This window comes from Sorex fumeus, unplaced genomic scaffold (assembly GCF_029834395.1).
Source record: "Sorex fumeus unplaced genomic scaffold, SorFum_2.1 ptg000086l, whole genome shotgun sequence".
Lineage (NCBI taxonomy): Eukaryota > Metazoa > Chordata > Mammalia > Eulipotyphla > Soricidae > Sorex > Sorex fumeus.
This window is the reverse complement of record NW_026606143.1, coordinates 39,638,405-39,658,479: the sequence shown is the minus strand read 5'-3', so window position 1 is coordinate 39,658,479 and position 20,075 is coordinate 39,638,405. Positions and strand designations below refer to the sequence as shown.

At 43.4% G+C, this 20,075-nt stretch overlaps 1 protein-coding gene across 4 annotated transcripts in view; it reads left to right on the top strand.

Moving 5' to 3' along the window:
* Nucleotides 1-20,075, top strand: part of FRMPD4 (FERM and PDZ domain containing 4) — a 600,685-nt gene that overhangs the window by 494,187 nt on the left and 86,423 nt on the right. For all 4 annotated transcript variants that reach the window (XM_056131357.1, XM_056131356.1, XM_056131358.1 and 1 more), the window contains exons 3-4: nt 912-1,072; nt 6,544-6,646. In XM_056131357.1, coding sequence (XP_055987332.1) covers nt 912-1,072; nt 6,544-6,646 — 264 coding nt within the window. The remainder of the gene's footprint in view (nt 1-911; nt 1,073-6,543; nt 6,647-20,075) is intronic.

Sequence of the window (20,075 nt, the reverse complement as noted above, 5' to 3'; positions counted from 1 at the left end):
TTATAGGTGGAGTTAGGTAGTATTTGTAGATTCAGTTCTTTATCGATGATTCACTGTGTGCCCGACATTTATCTAGGTACGAGAGATAAATGTGTGAGAGAAATTAAGTTTCTTACTCTCGTGAAGCTTTACCTTCTTTGTGGGAAGCAGAATAATTTTTAAAAAGCATAAAGTGCACATATCCCATAGCATGATAGCAAGTGAGAGGTGGACAGGGGAAAGAATGAAAGCTTTTAGATGAAGGAAATTGTAATGAGGAGCAGGGTTGTGATTTTATTTGGGGGGAGGGTGGGGTTTGGGGCCACACCTGGCTATAATCAGATAGACTCTTGATCACTCCCAGGGTGCTCAGGGGACCAAACTTGGGGTTGGCTCCATGCCAGGCAAGTGCCTTAACCTCTGTGCTGTCGATTCCAGGGTTGCAGTTAGAAAGTTTGTGGACAGAATAATAAGACCACACTTGAGACAGTTGTAAGTTGGCATGCACACGTCAGAAGGGCAGGCATGCCAGGTTGGGGGGACCACCAGTTCAGCGTGAAGGACAGAAGTAATTCTGATTTTGGGTGCTGGAGCAATAGCACAGCGGGTAGGGTGTTTGCCTTGCATGCAGCCGACCCAGGTTCGATTCCCAGCATCCCATATGGTCCCCTGAGCACCGCCAGGAGTAATTCCTAAGTACAGAGCCAGGAGTAACCCCTGTACATTGCTGAGTGTGACCCAAAAAGAAAAAAAAGAAGTAATTCTGATTTTCAAGGAACCAGGAAGCCATGGATAGCATGACTGGGGCATACCTCTCCCCCACTCCCTCCCGAAGAGAATAGAGGGCTGAAGCCCAGAGCAAGTGAACTTCCCAGGCATTTCCGGCTGCGAACACTGACACTTCTTTCTTCTCTCCTGTGCTTCTCCCACAGTCACATGACACAGGCGCTCCCATTTGATGACCCTCGATTTGAGAGCTGCCAAATCATACCTCCTGCTCCCAGGAAGGTGGAGATGCGGAGGGACCCCGTACTGGGGTTTGGCTTTGTGGCAGGGAGTGAAAAACCCGTGGTTGTCCGCTCAGTTACACCAGGTAAGCACCCCTCCCCACTCCTTGGTCCCCCGAGTCTCTTGCACCCTGCCAGTGTGACTTCTGTTGTGTTTTCTGTTTTACTCTTCTAGGCTGGAAGGTAAGTGGGCTGGAAGCGTCAGGCTAGAAGAGTGATAGAATTGGCTCATTAAGTCTGGGGAGAGGGTTGATTTTTGTGTTTTCTTTTGAGGTCACACCCAGCAATGCTCAGGGGCTATTTCCAGCTCAGGTTGCATTGCTTCTGATGGTGCTTAGGGACATGAGGCACTAGGGATTCCACTCAGGTCTCCTGCATGCCAAGTTTGTCCTCAGACATTGAGTTCTCTCTGGCCCCTCACTTTATATTTTTTTTGAAGTAAATAGATTTTATTTGGAGGATTTTTAAGGTGTGGAGTGTAGGGGAAGGAAAGAGAGAGAGAGAGAGAGAGAGAGAGTAAAGTTAGACACGAAAGCATGAAAGTACAAATCTCAAGAGGGGAGATGCGGGCGACACATGTGCTTGGACACCATGTGTGCTCAGCCACATGAGCATAAGCACACATGGGCTCAGGCAGCATATGAGCCTCACATTATATTTTAAGCAGTCAATTCCATCCTAGTTGTACAGTACAGCGGGTAGGGCATTTGCCTTGCACGTAGCCGACCAGGTTCGATTCCCAGCATCCCTGAGCACCGCCAGGAGTAATTCCTGAGTGCAGAGCCAGGAGTAACTCTTGTGTATCACCAAGTGTGACTCAAAAAGACAAAAAAAAGGAATGTACATAAAAAGAAAGGACTGTATACTCTATGCACTTCAGTCAGCTCATGACAAAGCTTTGGTGTGCAAAGGCAGAAGACCTTTTGAAGTCCTAATAGGATTTAGTCATTGGAGAGGTCGGGTACATTTACAAAGATGCACCATCTTTATTCCACTAGACCAGAGTTTCCAAACTTATGTGGCCTACTGTTCCCTTCTTTGGAAAAAATAATCACTCAGCACCCTGCCCCCCACAATCTATTTTCTTAAATAAACAAGGAGATGTGCCTCTCAGTTATACCTGAGGATCCTACATCACCCCCTCCTGAATCATCTGCTCATTGAAGAGCAGCATCACCCACTTTAGGAAAGACTGCAGTACATTTTCTTCTCTGTTGCTATTGGGATGGACCAAGCAACTGACATTGGCCAATGGCACATCCGCAAAGATGATATAAGCAAAGACTTAATTTCCTTGTGCCATTGAGCGGGTTTCCGGGGCTGCTGCCATGGTCAAAGAAGCAAGTGTTGCTCAGTGACTGATCCTTTCATCCCCAACCACCAAATGAACGTGTGGGACAATTTGCCTGCACCTTCCAGCTAAGTAGAGGATGATGTGTGAAAATAAACTACCCTGCTGAGTCTGAGCGACAGCAGCTAATCTGCAGTCATCCTAAAGGCCTGGAAACATAAGAAGTAATTATTGGACACCCTGTAGAGCTGTGGGGTGATTTGTTATACAGCAAATATTAGCTGATAGAGAAAGTGACAACACTCTCAAATTCTTAACTTTCTTAGGTTCAGTAGTGTGACGGGACAATGAAAGTGTTTCCACAGTCATTCTCATCAGTGCTCAAAGGGTCTGCTGTAAACCACTGAATAGAATAGATGTGATGTCAGCAGTCTAAGTAAACTGCCTTTGTCTACCCAGAAACATTGAACCTTTCTGTTATATAATATATGTACTTATCTACTTGTTTTACTTATCAAGGAGAGGGAACAGTACCCCAAGCAGGGGAGCATACAGTGTCAGGGATTGAACATGCGGCTACTTCATGCAAAGCATGTGCTCCAACTCTTTGAGCCATGTCCCTGGCCCTATCTGATTATTTTAATGCCATTCTATTAGATATAGTTTTTTTTATTTTTTATTTTTTGCTTTTTGGGTCACACCCGGCGATGCTCAGGGGTTACTCCTGACTCATGCACTCAGGAATTACTCCTGGCGGTGCTCGGGGGACCATATGGGATGCTGGGAATCGAACCTGGGTCAGCCATGTTGGCTGTGTGCAAGGCAAACGCCCTACCCGCTGTGCTATCTCTCCAGCCCCCTGGATTTAGTTTTAGACAAAGGAATTTTTCCTCTATGCGATTTCTCTCCAGGATTTTGCAAACAAGTAGCTGTGTTCAGTAGTAAATAGTGTAGTCAAGAGCACAGACTGCCTAGTTTTGAGGGATTTCAATCCTGCTTCTGCCCCATATTTGAATTTTGAATTTCTTTGGCAACTCCCTGCATTTCAGTTCGAGGTAGTTTCTCTACATTGTCTGAAGGAGAGTTATATTAACATATACCTTATGGAACTAGGGGAGAATGATAAACACAGGAAGAGTACCTGGCATATACTTATCATTCCAGAAATGATGATGATCTAACTTTAAAATATTTAGCCAGTTGAATCTTTCCATTCAAGAAAGCCAACTAGAGAGCTTATAAAAGCGAGCTTTTGTAGGATTTTCAAATTGTTTTCATTTTTCATCCTTTTGACCTAGTATTCTCCAGGGTGAACATTGCAAATCCAGTCAGCCACTTTGAAATTGTCCAGGGAAGAATATATTTCCTTTTCATGGCCACCACTGCCTGGCCATACTTCTTATTGTCAGCTGAGCTTTTTCCCGTCATTAGCTGTGGATCATAGTTTAGTTTTCTCTGGGAGGGTTGAACTTGATGCAACTGAGAATTTTATTTTCTAAGGAAAATATTTGTTGCTTTTTGGTAATAAAATAATACCCATGCTTTAAAAGAAAAAATACCTATAAAGCACCCACTTCTACCACTGAGAACTAGTCATGACTGATACATACACAGAAGATCTCTATATAGTAGCCTTTCCTGGCATCCAGTCACATATGCTATGTATTATGTGTATCATATATTATGTGAGCTTCTATGATGTGTGTTCACATATTTTTGTCCTACCTAGGAAGATATTTATCCCATTTTGTAACAGTTGGATATTTAAACAGCTCTGATGATGAGACTCTCCACAGTATGTGGTCTCCTTGGAGCTGACTAGAAATTTAAGTCTTGTTTTTCATTTTCTTGGATTGTCTCAGTGTTCCTTCATCCTCTTTCCTTCCTTGCCTTCAACTTTTTTTTTTATCTAACATGAACTCCTGCTGTTATGTAATTTTGAGAAGAGGAGAAAAACGTGAAAACAGAGGTCAGAGAGTACTGTTTCTGGCTATTTTTGTGAGTGACAACTCTGGTCAGATCATCTTGGTCTCTCATAAAAATTGTGCTACTGAAGTCCCAGGTGGTCTTGGTTACATGAGCAGATTTTTGATACAAGACAACTCAGCCTTCAGAGGAAAGAGCACAAGACAATACTCCAAAGTATGCCACTCTAAAGTATGCTCCATTTTTCAAGGGAAGTTTTCTTCCAAAGTCTGAATTTAAGTGGCTTGATTAAACGACCTTTTCATGTGAGCAAAAATCATCGGTCAAATTTATGAGCAAGTGTGACCATTTATCTGCGGTGGTTTTCTCATCAGAGTAGTTAACACCCATTGTGCAATTACTTTGAAAAATTTTTTTGGTTTTGATCAGTATTTGATTTATAGCCCTTTGTTGAAGTGATTGCACATAATCCAATGCTTACAAAAAGTCATTCAGCTGATTGCAGAGTTCCTTATGTGTGCAAACACTGAATCTCAGTTCCCACTTTTCGAGATGATGATTTTCTCTCACTGACATGGAGACAGTTTGAGGCTTTCCCCTACTCTCTCAACTCCTCAGAAAGCACACAGAAAGTCCCCACTTCAGGGACTTGTGTGCCTAGTATCTGGGTGGGCAGAGAACAACTGAATGACTTTGAGTTCCATGCTGTGATTGTGGAGCATTTGTTTTGGTTACTAAACAAAATCATAGGAATAATATGTGAAACACCATTTAAACTGTATCTATTCCCCAAAGATATACTTCCAGAAATAAAAGCTCAAATGATACCCTATATTCTGCCATAACATTCTCTTAGGAGATAATTGGATTAGACAAGTGAAGAAATTCCAGAAACAACATATTTGATTTTAGGTCTTATTTAGTACATGTAAAGGCTTTGTGTAAATGTGGCCTCAATTGTCCAGAGACTTGGGAGTCACCAGGTTTTGGATGATGGACGCAAGCTTGAAAGAGATGTAGATGTTGTCCGCGCTGTACCTGGGCTAGTCCACAGACCTCAGCTGAGATCCAAGCCTCCTCTTCTACCCAGTGAACCTGAGCAATCTCAGGGAAAGGAAAGATTGTAATATTAAAGGAGTTTTCAAAACATGAAGCGCTGTGCCTTATAAATGATCAACAAATATTAGTTGCCTTCCTCTTCATTGAAACTCAGTGAAAAGAGAATAATGCAGCTCCAGAGATCGGGAGCCGGCAGGCAATAACCTCTGGGCTGGATGCTCTCCCATTGATCACGAACAATGTCACCTACCACCGACCTCCAACAAAGTCACTCTGTGACAGAGCTGGAGCAAAACCAAAGCAAGAGTCCTCTGTAACTACATGCGAGCACAGACACAATGATCCCAAGCACAGAAATAACCCAACACCCTTGTCTCCTGGCTGTTACAAGTGACTGCTGCCTCTTCACCAATTCCAGCTTTAGCCCTGATTCTTTTCTTTCAGTTTCAGACAAGTCCTAAATGCTGGTATAGAATTATTACCAACTCTGATTCCTCCCTGCCCCTCCCCCCTGAAACCCAGCTATCAGACTAAATCCTGTGAGGGTTTACTAATACTTAGAGGCTGAATTATCTTGCAGACCCCAGTGTGAAGTCTCTCAAGTTGTAAGAACTAATTAATGCAGCTTTGTTCAAATCCGGGTGCTCTCAGATTGTTACAGTTTTGACCATAGGGTATCAAAGCAACTGGTTTGCACCGTATTTTTGGGTTTTTTTCTTTTTTTTTTTTTGGAGCCACACCCAGCAGTACTGAGAGCTTACTCCTGCTTCTATGCTCAGGCGTCACTCTTGGCCATGGTCATGGGACCAGATGGGATGCCTGAGACCAAACCCAGGTTGGCCCCATGCAAGGCAAATGCCCTACCCACTACACTTACTCTCTGGCTTTGTGGTTTGCTTCCCATTAGGAAATAGTTTCTTTTAGGGGCCTCCATGCTCTGAGTGTCATTGGGTCACCCACAGTATGAGCTCCTGGGAGCTTGTGAGAAATGCCCATTGTTACCCCTCACCTACTCAGTCTTCTGGCTAACGTGTTCAGTGGAGAGAAATGCTATGAGCCTGCAGAGTCTCAACTTTGTCTAGGGAGTTGTAGCAAAAACACTGATGACTGAGTCCTACTCAAGAAGATTATATCTAATTGAATCCAGGGTGTAGCTTGTCCAAAGCTCCCTAGTTCTTTCTCCCATGCAGCCAAGGTTAACAAGGACTGATGCAGAGAACAATCAGAAGTGGCTGGCATCCCATCAGTCTTCTCGGGTGCTGATTTCTTCTCTGTCTCCAGGTGGCCCTTCGGAAGGCAAACTGATCCCGGGAGATCAGATTGTGATGATCAATGATGAACCGGTCAGCGCTGCACCAAGGGAGCGGGTCATCGACCTGGTCAGGTAGGTAATTCCCCTGGGCTCTTGATCTGTAGCAAAGATGGCTGCACAGCAGAGACCTCAAGCAGCAGAGGAAGAACTTCCTGCTGGCCAGAAACACAAGCCCAGCCCTTCACTAACGTCATATAAAAGCACATGTTCCTGGCATAAACACCTGGTTCATCCTGGGTTACCATTCACATTGCTCATGCTTCAGCCTGAATGTTCTCTGACTCCTATTTCTGTTGCTCTCTGCAAAGGCTGTGGTTTTTTATTTTTTACCTTACAAAATTACTAACACATTGATATTCCATAATCAAGGAGATCAAAACGCAATACCTGAATCCGTGTAACTGATGAGTAATTTTATATACATAATCCCATGGATACACAAACATACGGTTCACTGCTTTTTTTATACTTGACTGAGTGATTCATTACTGAATTTTGAAATCGTCAACCAAGGCAAAAGGATAATTAGGTCAAAGCTAGAAGAGTTTTTAAAAGGTGCTTGGCTTATTGGTTTAATTTTAGGATAGCTGTAAATAATTCGTTGTGTAATTATTTTAATGGGGTAACAGAAACTGATTTTTATGTGACGATTAAGCATTGGTCAAGAATGTCCTCAGAAGCGAACTGGAGTTATACTCCTGTGGTGAGTTAAGGGAGGGTGGGGTCTGTAGACATTTTCCAAAGGATGGTTTGTCAATTACATGGACGGGTGTTCCCTGTCGTGCTGCTTCGGGGTGGGAGATGGCGGTGGAATCCTGTATGAGAGATAATGGGGTGTGGTATTTGTCATTATAAACTTATCTTCTCAAGCAAGATGAAAGCCAAAGCAAGAGCTGTCAAAACCCTGGAAACTGAGAAGGGAAGCTTTTTAACACGTCTGCTCTCCCATCAAAAAGTACATCTCCTATCAAAAAATACATCTGTCTGCATGCTGAAAGTAGGCTACAGACCGAATGATGGTCATTCAGTACCTCTGTTGCAAACCACAACACCCATAAGGAGAGAGAGAGAGCAAAAGGGAATACCCTACCACAGAGATGGGATGAGGTGGGAAGTATACTGGGATCATTGGTGGTGGAGAATGGGCATTGGTGGAGGGATGGATACTCAATCATTGTATGACTGAAATGTAAGTGCGAAAGTTTGTTAGTTTATATCCCACAGTGATTCATTTAAAAAAAAAAAAGTACATCTGTCTTGGGCTAGAGCAATAGCCGAGCAGGTAGGGCATTTGTCTTGCATGTGGCCGATCTGGGTTTGATTCCTCCACCCTCTCGGAGAGCCCAGCAAACTACCAAGAGTATCCCACCTGCATGACAAAGCCTGGCAAGCTACACGTGATGTATTCAATATGCCAAAAGCAGTAACAGCAAGTCTCACAATTTGTTGTGAGACATTACTGGTGCCCGCTTGAGCAAATCGATGAACAACGGGAGGACAGTGCTACAGTGCTACATCTGTCTTTGGGAAAGGTATCCAGTGTTGTGCTTCTAGGGGTTTCTAGAGCAGGTTTCTTTCCCAAGCTTAGTTCAGTCGCTGCTTCATGAGAAATGCAGAATAGCATTTAGAAGACAGCAAGATGGAAGTAGGAGGGCTTCACTTTTAGGATGCCAGCACAGAAAGCTTGATTATCCAGCTTTGGGTCGAACACAGTAGAACCTTCACAGCTAGCTGACAAAATGCTTGTCCTGGTGGGCCCTAGAACTCTCCCAAACACCATCCGCTGTGAATGCTGATGCACAGGAGTGGTCACTGGATTTCTTGCATCAGGATCCAGGCCAGGGGCTACCCCACCCTTCTGTGGACCTGGAAGGCAAGAACTAGGGCAGGATCTCTGTATATTTAGGCCCCAGGGGTTTAGCAGGAAGCTGCAATGTTGCCATTTGGAACCACTTGTCTCTTTTGATGCCCAGTGGAGGTCAGCAGGCCTCATCCAGACCACTCAGTGTGGATTCTGAGGTGCCGTGTTGGAACTAATGGCAGGTCACTTGGTCATCTTGTTCTTCCCTAATCACCCTTCTCTGTGACCAACCCTATTGGTTTTTGTGCCCATGGGATGAGGGAAGAAAGAAAATCTCTGCCTTTGTTTAGCTTTACTTTGGACTGAGACAAGACAGTGGCAATGATATCTCAACCGTGATTCCTTCTTAACAGCCTTCCAAGGGGTTTCTTGAAAGATATTTTCCCTTCTGGTTTAAGGAAGGGAAGAGAAACTGGTGTTTCCATAAACATAAAGTAAACATAAACATAAATGTGTACTAAAAACTCAATGAAGGCTTATATAGTACAGCCAGGCATGTGTCTTATATGCACCCTACCCAGGTTCAATGACCAATACCTCATATGTTTCCCCAAGCCCTACCAGGAGTGGTCCCTGGGTGCAGAGCCAGGAATAATCCCTGAGCACTTTGGATGTGGTCCCAAAATCAAATAAATAAAAAAATCAGTGAATATTTGTGCAATCTATGAGCTGACATATTATTGTCTAGTTCTCATTCTTGGAGAACCCGACAGGCTACCAAGTGTATCCTTCCCACATGGCAGAACCTGGCAAGCTCCCCGTGGCGTATTTGATATGCCAAAACCCACTAACAATAATGGGCTCATTCCCCTGACCCTGCAGGAGCCTCCAATGTGGCACTTGCTAAAATCTCAGGGCTAGGATGAACGAAGATGTTGCTGGTGCCAGCTCGAGGAAATCGATGAACAACGGGATGACAGTGATACAGTGATACAATGAGTCGATGAAAAGAGGGCTCCCTGAGGGCAACCCCCAAGCCAGATCCAACCTGTATTTCACACAACCACTGAGCTAAGAAGGAATTTTATCATTTTAAGCGGGTTGGGAAAATATGTTTAAAGACGCTCTGTGATCTAGGAAAGTCACATGAAATTCATATTTCAGGGTGCACCAATAAAGTTTAATTTGAAACCTGCTATTGGTCTGAGTCTGAGTCAGCTTCTCCCAGTGATACTGTTGGCCCACAAAGGTGAAAATATTTGCATTCTGGCTCTTTCCAAAGTAATGTGTTTTTTTTTTCTGGCCAGAGAGATAGTACAGGAGGTAAGTCACTTGCCTTGCATGCAACTGACTCCAGTTTGATTCCTTGGCACTACTTCTGCCTCCCCGCTTCCCATCAAACACTATCAGTGTCATTCCCGATTACAGAACGAGGAACAATCCCTCAGTAGCACCAGATCACACACACACACACACACACACACACACGCGCGCGCGTGCACACGCACACACACAAGTGTTTGTCACTCTGCTCTGTCAGAGACAATAAAGAAAAGTAACCTGTTGCATTTTCCCCTGGTTAAGCCAAATTTAGTCTCAAATCCCAATGATCATCACAGATCATTTCTCTCAACAGGCTTACAGCCAGCTTCCCAGACACCTGGTAAAGTTGTGATGATTTGGGTAATTGGAAAAGGTGGGCTTATTTCTCTATTTAGGATTTGTGGTCGTACCCAGCAGTGCTCAGGCCTGACTCCTGGCTCTATGCTCAGGGATCACTGGTGGTGGGGCTATCTCAGAGGATTTGAACCCAAGTTTTCCTCAGGCAAGGCAACTACCTTAATTCACTAGATTATCTCTTCAGTCCCAAGTGTGTACTTTTAAAGCTTCAGATGAATAATCTTTTCTCTTCCCAAGTGGTGGTCCCTCTGGGGCCGTGCACGATCCAGAAGAGAGCTAGAACCCTCTCTTTGGGAATCTCTCTGGAACTCCCTTTTTTGGCATTGGTGACTACAAGCTGGCATTCCTGTGAGGCTCAAATATGGGTTCTAGGTAGCAGGAAAGACAGCCCCTCCCAGCACCCTTAACCATGAAGTAGTATTGGCACAGGCCTGGGTCCATCTTCTTTGCAAGCTTGTTGCTGGTTTACCTGAGCAGACCCTTGCATAAGGCGCTGTTAGATCAGATTCTCTTTAAGATGTGTGCTGGACCCTATCACAGAGGGGAGGAACCAAATCCCGGTCTCCAGACCACGGTCCACTTCCTGCTTTCAGCCTGCCCAGCAGACAGTGAGTGGGGTGCTCCTTAGCAGGAGCAGAGCATGTTGGACTTCTTAAAGATTCTGCCTGGCCCAGGGAGGGTTCACTGGTAAGGCACTTGCCTGGCCTGAGCACTTCCCCTGGTGCAAATCCTGGCACCGCTGGGAGCAAACCCGAAGGCACCAAGACAAGAGTGGCCCCCAAGCACCTCTGCTTGTGTTCCCCAGCCGTGAAAATTCTTTTCATTTCAACTTACTTCAGAATTGGTATAATCCCAAGAATATAAATATATCTTTATACAAGTAATCAGGAAAAGGGGCCAGAGAGATAGTCCACTGGGTAGGGTGCTCACCTTTCACCAGCGACCCGGGTCCAATCCCTAGAATGTCACATGGTCTTCCAAGCCTGCTAGACGTGATTTTTGAGCACAGAGCCAGGAGTAATATATAAACATCTATAGGTGTGGCCCCATCCTCCATGCCCCCCACCCCAAGTAATAGCTTCTTTATTTCAATCAAATAATTCTGTGTACAGTGGCATGTTCTTCCCTCTCGGAGAGCCCAGAAAGCTACTGAGAGCATCTCGCCCACACAGCAGAGCCTGGCAAGCTGCCTGTGGCGTATTCTATATGCCAAAAAACAGTAACAATAACGGGTCTCATTCCCCTGACCCTGAAAGTGCCTCTTATACGGCAAGTTGGCAAGGATGAGAGGAGAGGCAGCTAAAATCTCAGGGCTGGGATTAATGGAGACATTACTGGTGCCCACTCTAGCAAGTCCATAAACAATGGGACGACAGTGCTACAGTGCAATGCATCCATCCATCTATCCACTCACCCACCCACAACGGCATGCAATGCAGTTCACAGGGAGGAAATGCTGTTGACTGTGGAGTTCTTATTGTAACCAATACCTTCAATCTCATTAAACCATAGTTTTGAAATAACATTTCTTACTAATGAAACAATTTGTGCATTAGAAAAAAATTTGTGTCTTCCCATCAGTTTAGTCATCTGTCTGCCACATGTGTACTAACCACAAAATTCAGTTCTTGTAAAAGAATCTCTTTTTTATTGGACTTTTCAGCTGATACGTACTTTAATGTCCTATCTTCTGCAAAATGAATTCCCATTCTATTTAATAAAATAGCCCATTTTCTTTGCCACTAAGGAAACACAGAAAAATGCCACTCTTCATTTTAATAATACTGTAAAATTCTCTCTTTAAAGATTGGCATTCATTTATTTGCCTAAGTGGGTTTGTCTTATTCTCTTACTCCCACCCCTGCCTTATTGGCTTATGAACCATTTTTTATTTCCACATACATTTTGTGTTTCTTTGTGGATTCTTTTTCTTATCATTTGGTTGCTCTATTAAAGAAAATTTTTCTTGAGAAAATGAAAGGGTTTCTTGGAGACCAATTTACTGCTATAGTAACCACATTTGGGTTTTTTATGTATTCTCAAAAAGAGCAATAATTGCTGCACTGAAATTAGAAGAGTTTCATTCATCCCATAGTTTTCTAAGTTGTTAACTCTACCTTATACTTTATGGTAGTTGAGGAGCGGAATCTTTGAAGAAATCCTGCCCTTTGTAAATTACCATCTTTTTCATCTTCACAAGTACCATAGAATAATTCCCCTTGGCTTTTCACAATTAGACAAATTAACTTCGTCTCCAAAATTTCATTTCTAAAAACAGTGGCATATAACAATTTGCGGATATTATGTACCGTGCTCCATCCCCCGAGACTGCCAACCCAATTACATGCATTTGACTTCAACAACTAACTATTGTGCATTTACTAGGTAGCCAATGTGATCTAGGACCCCGGGGATGTCTAAATACCTGAAACATGATAACTGCCTTAAAGGACACTTCTAATTAATTGCCGTGTATTTCTGACTGCAAGGCTCAAAGGGGTGGGTCGTGGTGAGGAGGAATGCTTAGGGGAGAACGGATGGAATTTGTGAGAGTGCTTGATGGTGTAACGATGTAGCTGTTGATAATGAGCAGAAGGGCGGGCAGATGCAGAGAGAAAGAGGGTTGTGAAACAGATCTTACCTTTATCCCTGGGAACCCAGGTCCCCCTGACAGACAGTCACTTCTGAAGCTGCAGCTGTGGTAACATCCATGGTCCAGTTGCTGTTTTAAACCACAACCCTCAAATTTCTTCTTGCCACATCTCAATTGCTGATGAAGGCAGCAATAGAAATCTCCTGACTGGAGACATAATTGAACTTTATCAGTCCACCCAGAAGACTTCACATGTCTAAACAGTTTTGCATATAACATCCTTCCCTTTGACCTGCTGTGGCCAATATGCACTTTATAATCCTAGGAACAGGCTGGGATAATTCTGGCCACCTACATTTCCATTAGAGTATGGCATTGAAGAGCTAGTATGTGAGTGACGGGTTATGGCCTCTGACAGCAGTGCAAACTCCGAGCCACCAAACCTATTAGGAGAAGGCGCAAAGTTCACACTGTTAACCAGCTTCCCCTTATGTGAGAAGGCGGCTGTCTGTCCTTCCATCTGGTTCATCTACCTATTTGATTCAGGTATTCCCACTGATTGGGTGAGTGGGCAGAAAGTTTTCCATGTTTCTTCCCCTGCTATACTACCATCCTGGGATTGGACAACTTTTCTATAGTGTGCTGAGTTTCTTTTAATTTGGATCCAGCTATCATAAGAAATAAGAACCAATGGTAAATTACTGAGCATTACATTAATTCACAAAGGATAACAAGTACCAGTTTTTAATGATATTCCTTTTACCTAGAAACTAATACATATAAAGCATGTACATATATAAAAATATGTATATGTACATATATGTAGCACTGTCCTCCTGTTGTTCATTGATTTGCACGAGCTGGCACCAGTAACGTCTCCATTGTGAGACTTGTTGTTACTGTTTTTGGCATATTGAAGGTAGCTTGCATATTGAAGGTCCCAATGGAAAACCAGCAGGACCGTACTACTGTTCAAGAAGGGAGACATCCATGACATTGGCAACTATCGCCCGATCTGCCTATTGTCTGTCATCTACAAGCTGTTCACTCGAGTCATCCTGAATAGGATTGGCAGAACACTAGATGAAGGACAACCATGCGAGCAAGCAGGGTTCCGCAAAGGATTCAGCACCATCGACCATATCCACACGGTAACCAAGCTCATTGAGGTTTCTCGGGAGTTCAAGATGCCGCTCTGCTTAACGTTCATTGATTTAAAGAAGGCCTTTGATTCTGTTGAGATGGAAGCGGTCATTGAAGCCCTAGCCAATCAGGGCATTCAAGCCCAATACATCAGGATCCTCCGTGAGCTGTATTGCGGATTCACTACCAGGATCTCACCATTCTACAAAGAAGTGATCGTTGATGTCAAGAGAGGGGTGCGGCAGGGTGATACCATTTCACCAAAACTCTTCAGTGCCACCCTCGAGAACATCATGCGACGACTGGAATGGGAAGAAATGGGAGTGAAGATAGATGGTCGGCAACTACACCACCTCCGCTTTGCTGATGACATTGTTCTAATAACACCAAACATCAGCCAAGCGGCACAAATGCTGGCCGACTTTGACCGTGAGTGTGGAAAGGTAGGACTACAGCTGAATCTTACGAAGACAATGTTTATGAGAAACAGCCTTGTTCCTGACGCCCCATTCGCTCTCAATGGAACGACCATCTCCGAATGCAACAGCTATGTGTACCTAGGTCGAGAGGTCAACATGAGAAATGACCTGGCACCCGAGCTGCGCAGGAGGAAGAGAGCGGCTTGGAACGCCTTCAAGAACGTCGAAGAAATAGCTAAGAGGACGAAGAACCTCCGGCTCCGGGCACATCTCTTTGATTCCACTGTTCTTCCTGCATTAACATATGCCTCAGAGACCTGGGCCCTACGCAAACAAGATGAGAACGCCATTCAGGTCTCCCAAAGAAGAATAGAAAGAGCTATGCTTGGAATAACACGTTTCACTCAAATGAGAGAACGAATCCGGAGTTCTGACATCCGTCGACGATCAAGGATCAGGGACGCTGTCTCATATGCCAAGGTGTCGAAAATCAGATGGGCTGGTCACGTAATGAGATTTAAAGACGACCGTTGGACTAGAGCTGTTACTGATTGGATTCCACGGGATGTCAAGAGACCGCGTGGCCGCCCACCTACCAGATGGTCAGACTTCTTTGTCAAGATCATGAACGATCGGTTTGAGGCCCTCCATGTTCCCGGAGCGAAGAGATGCCATTGGGCTACACTAGCACGCGACAGGGACAAATGGAGACGTTACTGGCGCCCACTCGAGCAAATCGACGACTAACGGGAAGTTAAGTGATTAAGTGATTAAGTGAAGGTAGCTTGCCAGGCTTTGCCCTGTGGGCGGAATACTCTCAGTAGCTTGCTGAGCTTTCTGAGAGGGGCAGAGGAATTGAACCCGGGTCGGCCGCTTGCAAGGCAAATGCCCTACCCGCTATGCTATCACTCCAGCCCTTATATAAAATGTGTATACATGCATATATGTACATTTACATCCATATAAAACATGTACATATTTTACCTAAGAAACTAGTGCATATAAAGCACGTACACCTTTCCTTATAAGACCAGGAAGACTGTTCTAACTATTCTAACAAAATGCTTAAAACTTGACTCGTGTTTTCGTGGAACATGCACATCCTCACAAAAGAAATGAGCTATCTTCTTTACACAATCAAGGATAACGTTTACCTGTGGCTTTTTTGACGCTTCAAGGATTAAAAAAATATTGAGACTGGAGCGTTACAGCAGGTAGGGTGTTTGCCTTACAAGTGGCTGATCCCGGGATCTGGTCCCTGGCACCACATATGGTCCCTCAATCCTGCCAGGAGTGATCCTTAAGCACAGAGCCAGGAGTAAGCCCTGAGCACCACCATGTGTGTCCTCAAACAAGGATTATTAAAGTTTTCATGCCTTAAGTCCTTGTAATATGCTCAATACTCTGTTGAACACTATGATTACTTAGTATCCAGGAACTGGGGAGATAGTATAGGAGTTAGGGCACCTAGAGCCCAGCCCCAGAAGAGTCTCCAGCACCTCTCCCTGAGCTTTGCTGGGTATAACCCTAGAGGCCTCCAAGCATCAACAGGTGTGGCACTGGTTGCCCCTGAGCACTTCTTCTGAGCCTCCTCCTTCTCCAAAAAAATGAAGACCAAATCAGACTTACATGGTGCTTACTATCTGGAGTTATTTGATGTTAATGAATTCAGTCTCACAATGATGAATCGGTACAATAGTTTCCTCTAATTTACACATGGGAAACCAGGCACAGCAAAGTTCCATGATATGCCCAAGATTCTAGTACTAGGAAATGGTTAAGTGGAACCCAACCTGCTCTTGAGTGAACACACTTAACCTCCTCATCATATGTAGTTGTTGCAACAGTCCTGTGAGCAAATACTGTTTATTGTTCCCACATTACAGAGTGAAAGCAGAGGCTTGGAGAGCTTGAAGCCCTCACTCAGGATAAGATGGGTAGTACACAGTGCCAGTGGAAGAAATCCAGTACAAAAGGCAACCGGACTTAACTATCTGGTAAATCGAGTTCTTGGTGGACCCAGCCAGAAAACAGGAGATCTGGAATTGTGTGCTGTAGCCTGGGTCTTAGCACCTATGCTCAGTAGCATGGACACCTCCATTTTGGATCATAACCCAAATAGCCTGTCCCCTATCCCAGGTTCGCTAAACAGTTGAAGTTGGTAGGAAATACTCAGGTGTACTTGCTTATCACAGTTGATGGGAGACTGGCAGCTTAATAATAGCAAAATAAACCATTTAGAAGGCATCCAACTGAAAGTCAGATCTCAGCACATCTGTCTTTTTTTTCAGTCCCTCCTCACCAGAATTATAATGGAAAGTCAAATCAGATCATGTTCCAGGGATACTGTGTCTGCAGATGAATACATTAGGAAGGTCACCTTCCTGTCTAATTTCAGCTGGGCTTAGATGCATCACAGTGCTGCTTAGTCAAATAACAAAGCAAAGATCTACTGAGGCATCCAGCACATAAAATATGCACGATGATGTATGATATAATAAGGCCTTAATATAGTAAGACCAGCAAGCAATTTCAGTGAAAACACAAAAAGAACAGCCTTTTGGTATGCTGACACTACAAATTGTGGTCTCACCTAATACACACTTGCAATGTACACGTTTCCTGAAAATTGCAAATCACAGAGCCTGGGGAGAAAGAGGTCAGCAATTCTAGAAAATGGAGTTTGTGGGAAAACATTCTAATAAAGATAAAGTAGAAAAATGAATTGAAGTTCAGAGTTCATAAAGGTTACAGTGACATATAGTGATGAAAATTAATAAGAAAATGGCGTCACTCATTATTTTAATGTCCCTTAGAGTTGGTAATGGCCATCTTCAACTTTCTCATTAAATATCTTCATTATTGTAAACTTTTTGTGCAACTCATTTATTAAAAATAAATGTTAAAGAACAAGAAAAATATTTCAATTTTAGGGACTGATTTCTCTAGTCTCGTATGGTTGACATTACTGAAATGTCTTAGCATCTTGTATTGAGGAAAGTAAATGAAAATTAATGAAATATGATAATTATTTGTCTTATGCCACGTTCTGTTTATTGGTTTTTTTCCTGGTTTGGTGGCCACATCCAGTAATGTTCAGGCGTTGCTCCTGGCTCTGAACTCAGGACTCAGGAGTTAACTCCTGGTGAACCATATGGGATGCTGAGAATCTAACCTGGGTTGACCACGTGCAAGGCAACTACCTTACCTGCTATACTATAGCTCTGTCCCCTTTTTTATCTTTTAGAATCACAATTATAAGTGTTTCTGTACCCTTTCAATCAGAGGCTGAAAAGGTAAACAGTAATCATTTGAGTGAGGGGCTGGAGTAATAGTATAGCAAGTTAAGTGCTTGCCTTGCATACAGCTGACCCAGGTTTGATCGCCAGTATCCCCTATGGTCCCCAAAGCCCACTGCCATGTGTGGCAAATAAAAATCATCTTGGTGATACTGGTTAAAACATGTCCAAGATCAAGGTTTAAGCCTTATTTTCTAGGTATTTAGTAGAATAGTCACAGGAGCTCAAATTCAAAGTCCTTTTTTCACAGGCAGTATAGTAGGTAGGTGTGGAAGACTCTCAGTTCAAGCGCTCATCTGTGTAAGAAATGTATCATATATATAATAGTTAGCTTTTATTTCAAATTGTTTTTCTAGCATGTGGTCAATTCATGTCACTTTCTCACTGTATAATCTACATTTGGGTGGGGGTTGGTTTAACGGGAGGAGGAGGTATTTTGTGGAACAGGTGAAGTACATTGACTTTTTGGCCACATCATCCATCCATCTTACTGTCACTGTCACTGTCCTCCCATTGTTCATCAATTTTCTCAAGCGGGCCCAGTAACGTCTCCATTGCGACAGTTGTTACTGTGTTTGGCATATCGAATACGTCATGGTTAGCTTGCCAGGCTTTGCCGTGAAGATCCATCTTAGTAGAATAGAATTTTCTATGATAAGTTTGTGTTCAACTGTTGTGTCTTTTGTTACTCACCCAGACAGGAAGCTCTGTGCCTTTACTGGTTCACCACTGTCAAGTCTTTTTAGCCACTTTTCTATTATCTTGGATTCACCTGTCCCTCCTGAACTAAGTGAGTCAGAGAATAATCTCAAGGGCTAAGTCCCTCCAAGATTTTGTCACCTTCCTAGGGTTCTGACTGAAAGAAGATACAGGTCACTGTGCTCTTTAACTTCACAAAGTTATTTGAGGGTCTCAAGTGACTGTTCCTGGAGTTTCAGCCTCTGCAAAGATCGGGGGGGCTGCTCTTTCATAGAGATCCACAAATCAGTACTCTTGTGCTTGCCCTAAAATTGACCCCCTTCCACAGTCCTCTGACTAGTCCTCATGCTGGAGAGGAGGAGGCTTTACTCCGATTTATTGAATAGCCTTCCTAGACTGTAGTTTTCTCCCTCTGTTCCTGGAACCTAGATATTTCACTGCTTTTATAACATCCCTGCCTTGCAGCAATGAATGTTGTGTGGTTTGTCTAAATGAACAAAATGAATCGAGCTGATCAAATAAATGGTGGCCATAAGGCTGGGAGAGAAGCATTGGTGAATAGTTCACAGTGTTACCCTGAAACCTGATGAAAAGACATGAAAAGACATGTGGCTAAAAATCAGGGAAGTCTCCATTCAAATTTGTCTTCTGTAGTGTATTATCCATGTGTAACCTTGAACAGGAACTTTATATAATTCTCTATAAAACGAAGACCTACCCCTTCTTGGTGGAATAAGAACACATGGTAAGTCATACATTTCAATTCTTGTTTTCATCAAGCATAATCACCAGGACTGATGAGAAAATTGCTTAAATCTTCTAGTCTTTGTCTCCTAGTCTGTAAATGAAAACTAAGAATTTTCACTTCCAAGCATTTGTCTATGGATCAAGAGAGATAGTGCATGTGAGCATTTTGTGCCTCGTTAACAATTCAGTCTTTGTGTCAGATGCTACCATTACTGTGCTTAAAATTGCAGAGTCGGGGATTAGAGCACAACTCAGGTATTCAGTCAAACCCCAGAAGAAGAACCTCAATAGAAATCTAGGCCTTTAGGATGAAGATAACTTGAGGGACTGAAAAGCCCTGAAGCTTAGAGTTTGCAAAAGTAGTCTGGGCTCCTCACTGAGAGGCATGAGTACTGCAGTTAACTGTCAGTGAATATGCCTTGGTTTCATTTTATATCATATGTAAACCAATAGGGAGAGTATCTCTTGTAATAAAACAATTTGCTGAAACAGAGGTGGACTGGAGTTCACCTATAACCCTTGGCTTAACCCAATGAAACTAACAAGACCTAATCAAGGATGGTCAGTTTGGGGTACCCTGGCCTGGGTTCCCAGCAGGGAAAGGGAAATTTCTTATTATGAAAGGAAATGGCTTCATTCATTATTTTGATGTTCCAGAATTTGTTAGTGACCATCTCCCACTTCCTTGATGTGCAGTGATTTAAGTGGACTCTGCACTGTAGGAAACTGTGTGAATGGTGAGAGCTAAGTAACACCCTCCAGGTTTTTGGGTTTTGATCAGGGTGAGAAAACACACTCTTAAACTAAAGAGGACATAAAACCAGAGTAGTAGGGTTACAGCAAATATTATAAATTATGTGGCCACCTCAAATCCTTTATGGAAAGTGAAGAGATGGGAGCAGGGAAACGAATAAATAAACAGACTTTGCTCATCCTTTTCATGATCTCAGCTCCTAGTCACCCCTCAAAGTTAATTATTTATGTATCTTGGTCTACAGAAATAATTATATAAGGAGAGCCCGGCAAGCTACCGAGAGTATTCGATATGCCAGACACAGTAACAACAAAGTCTCCAATGGAGACGTTACTGGGCCCGCTCGAGCAAATCGACGATCAACGG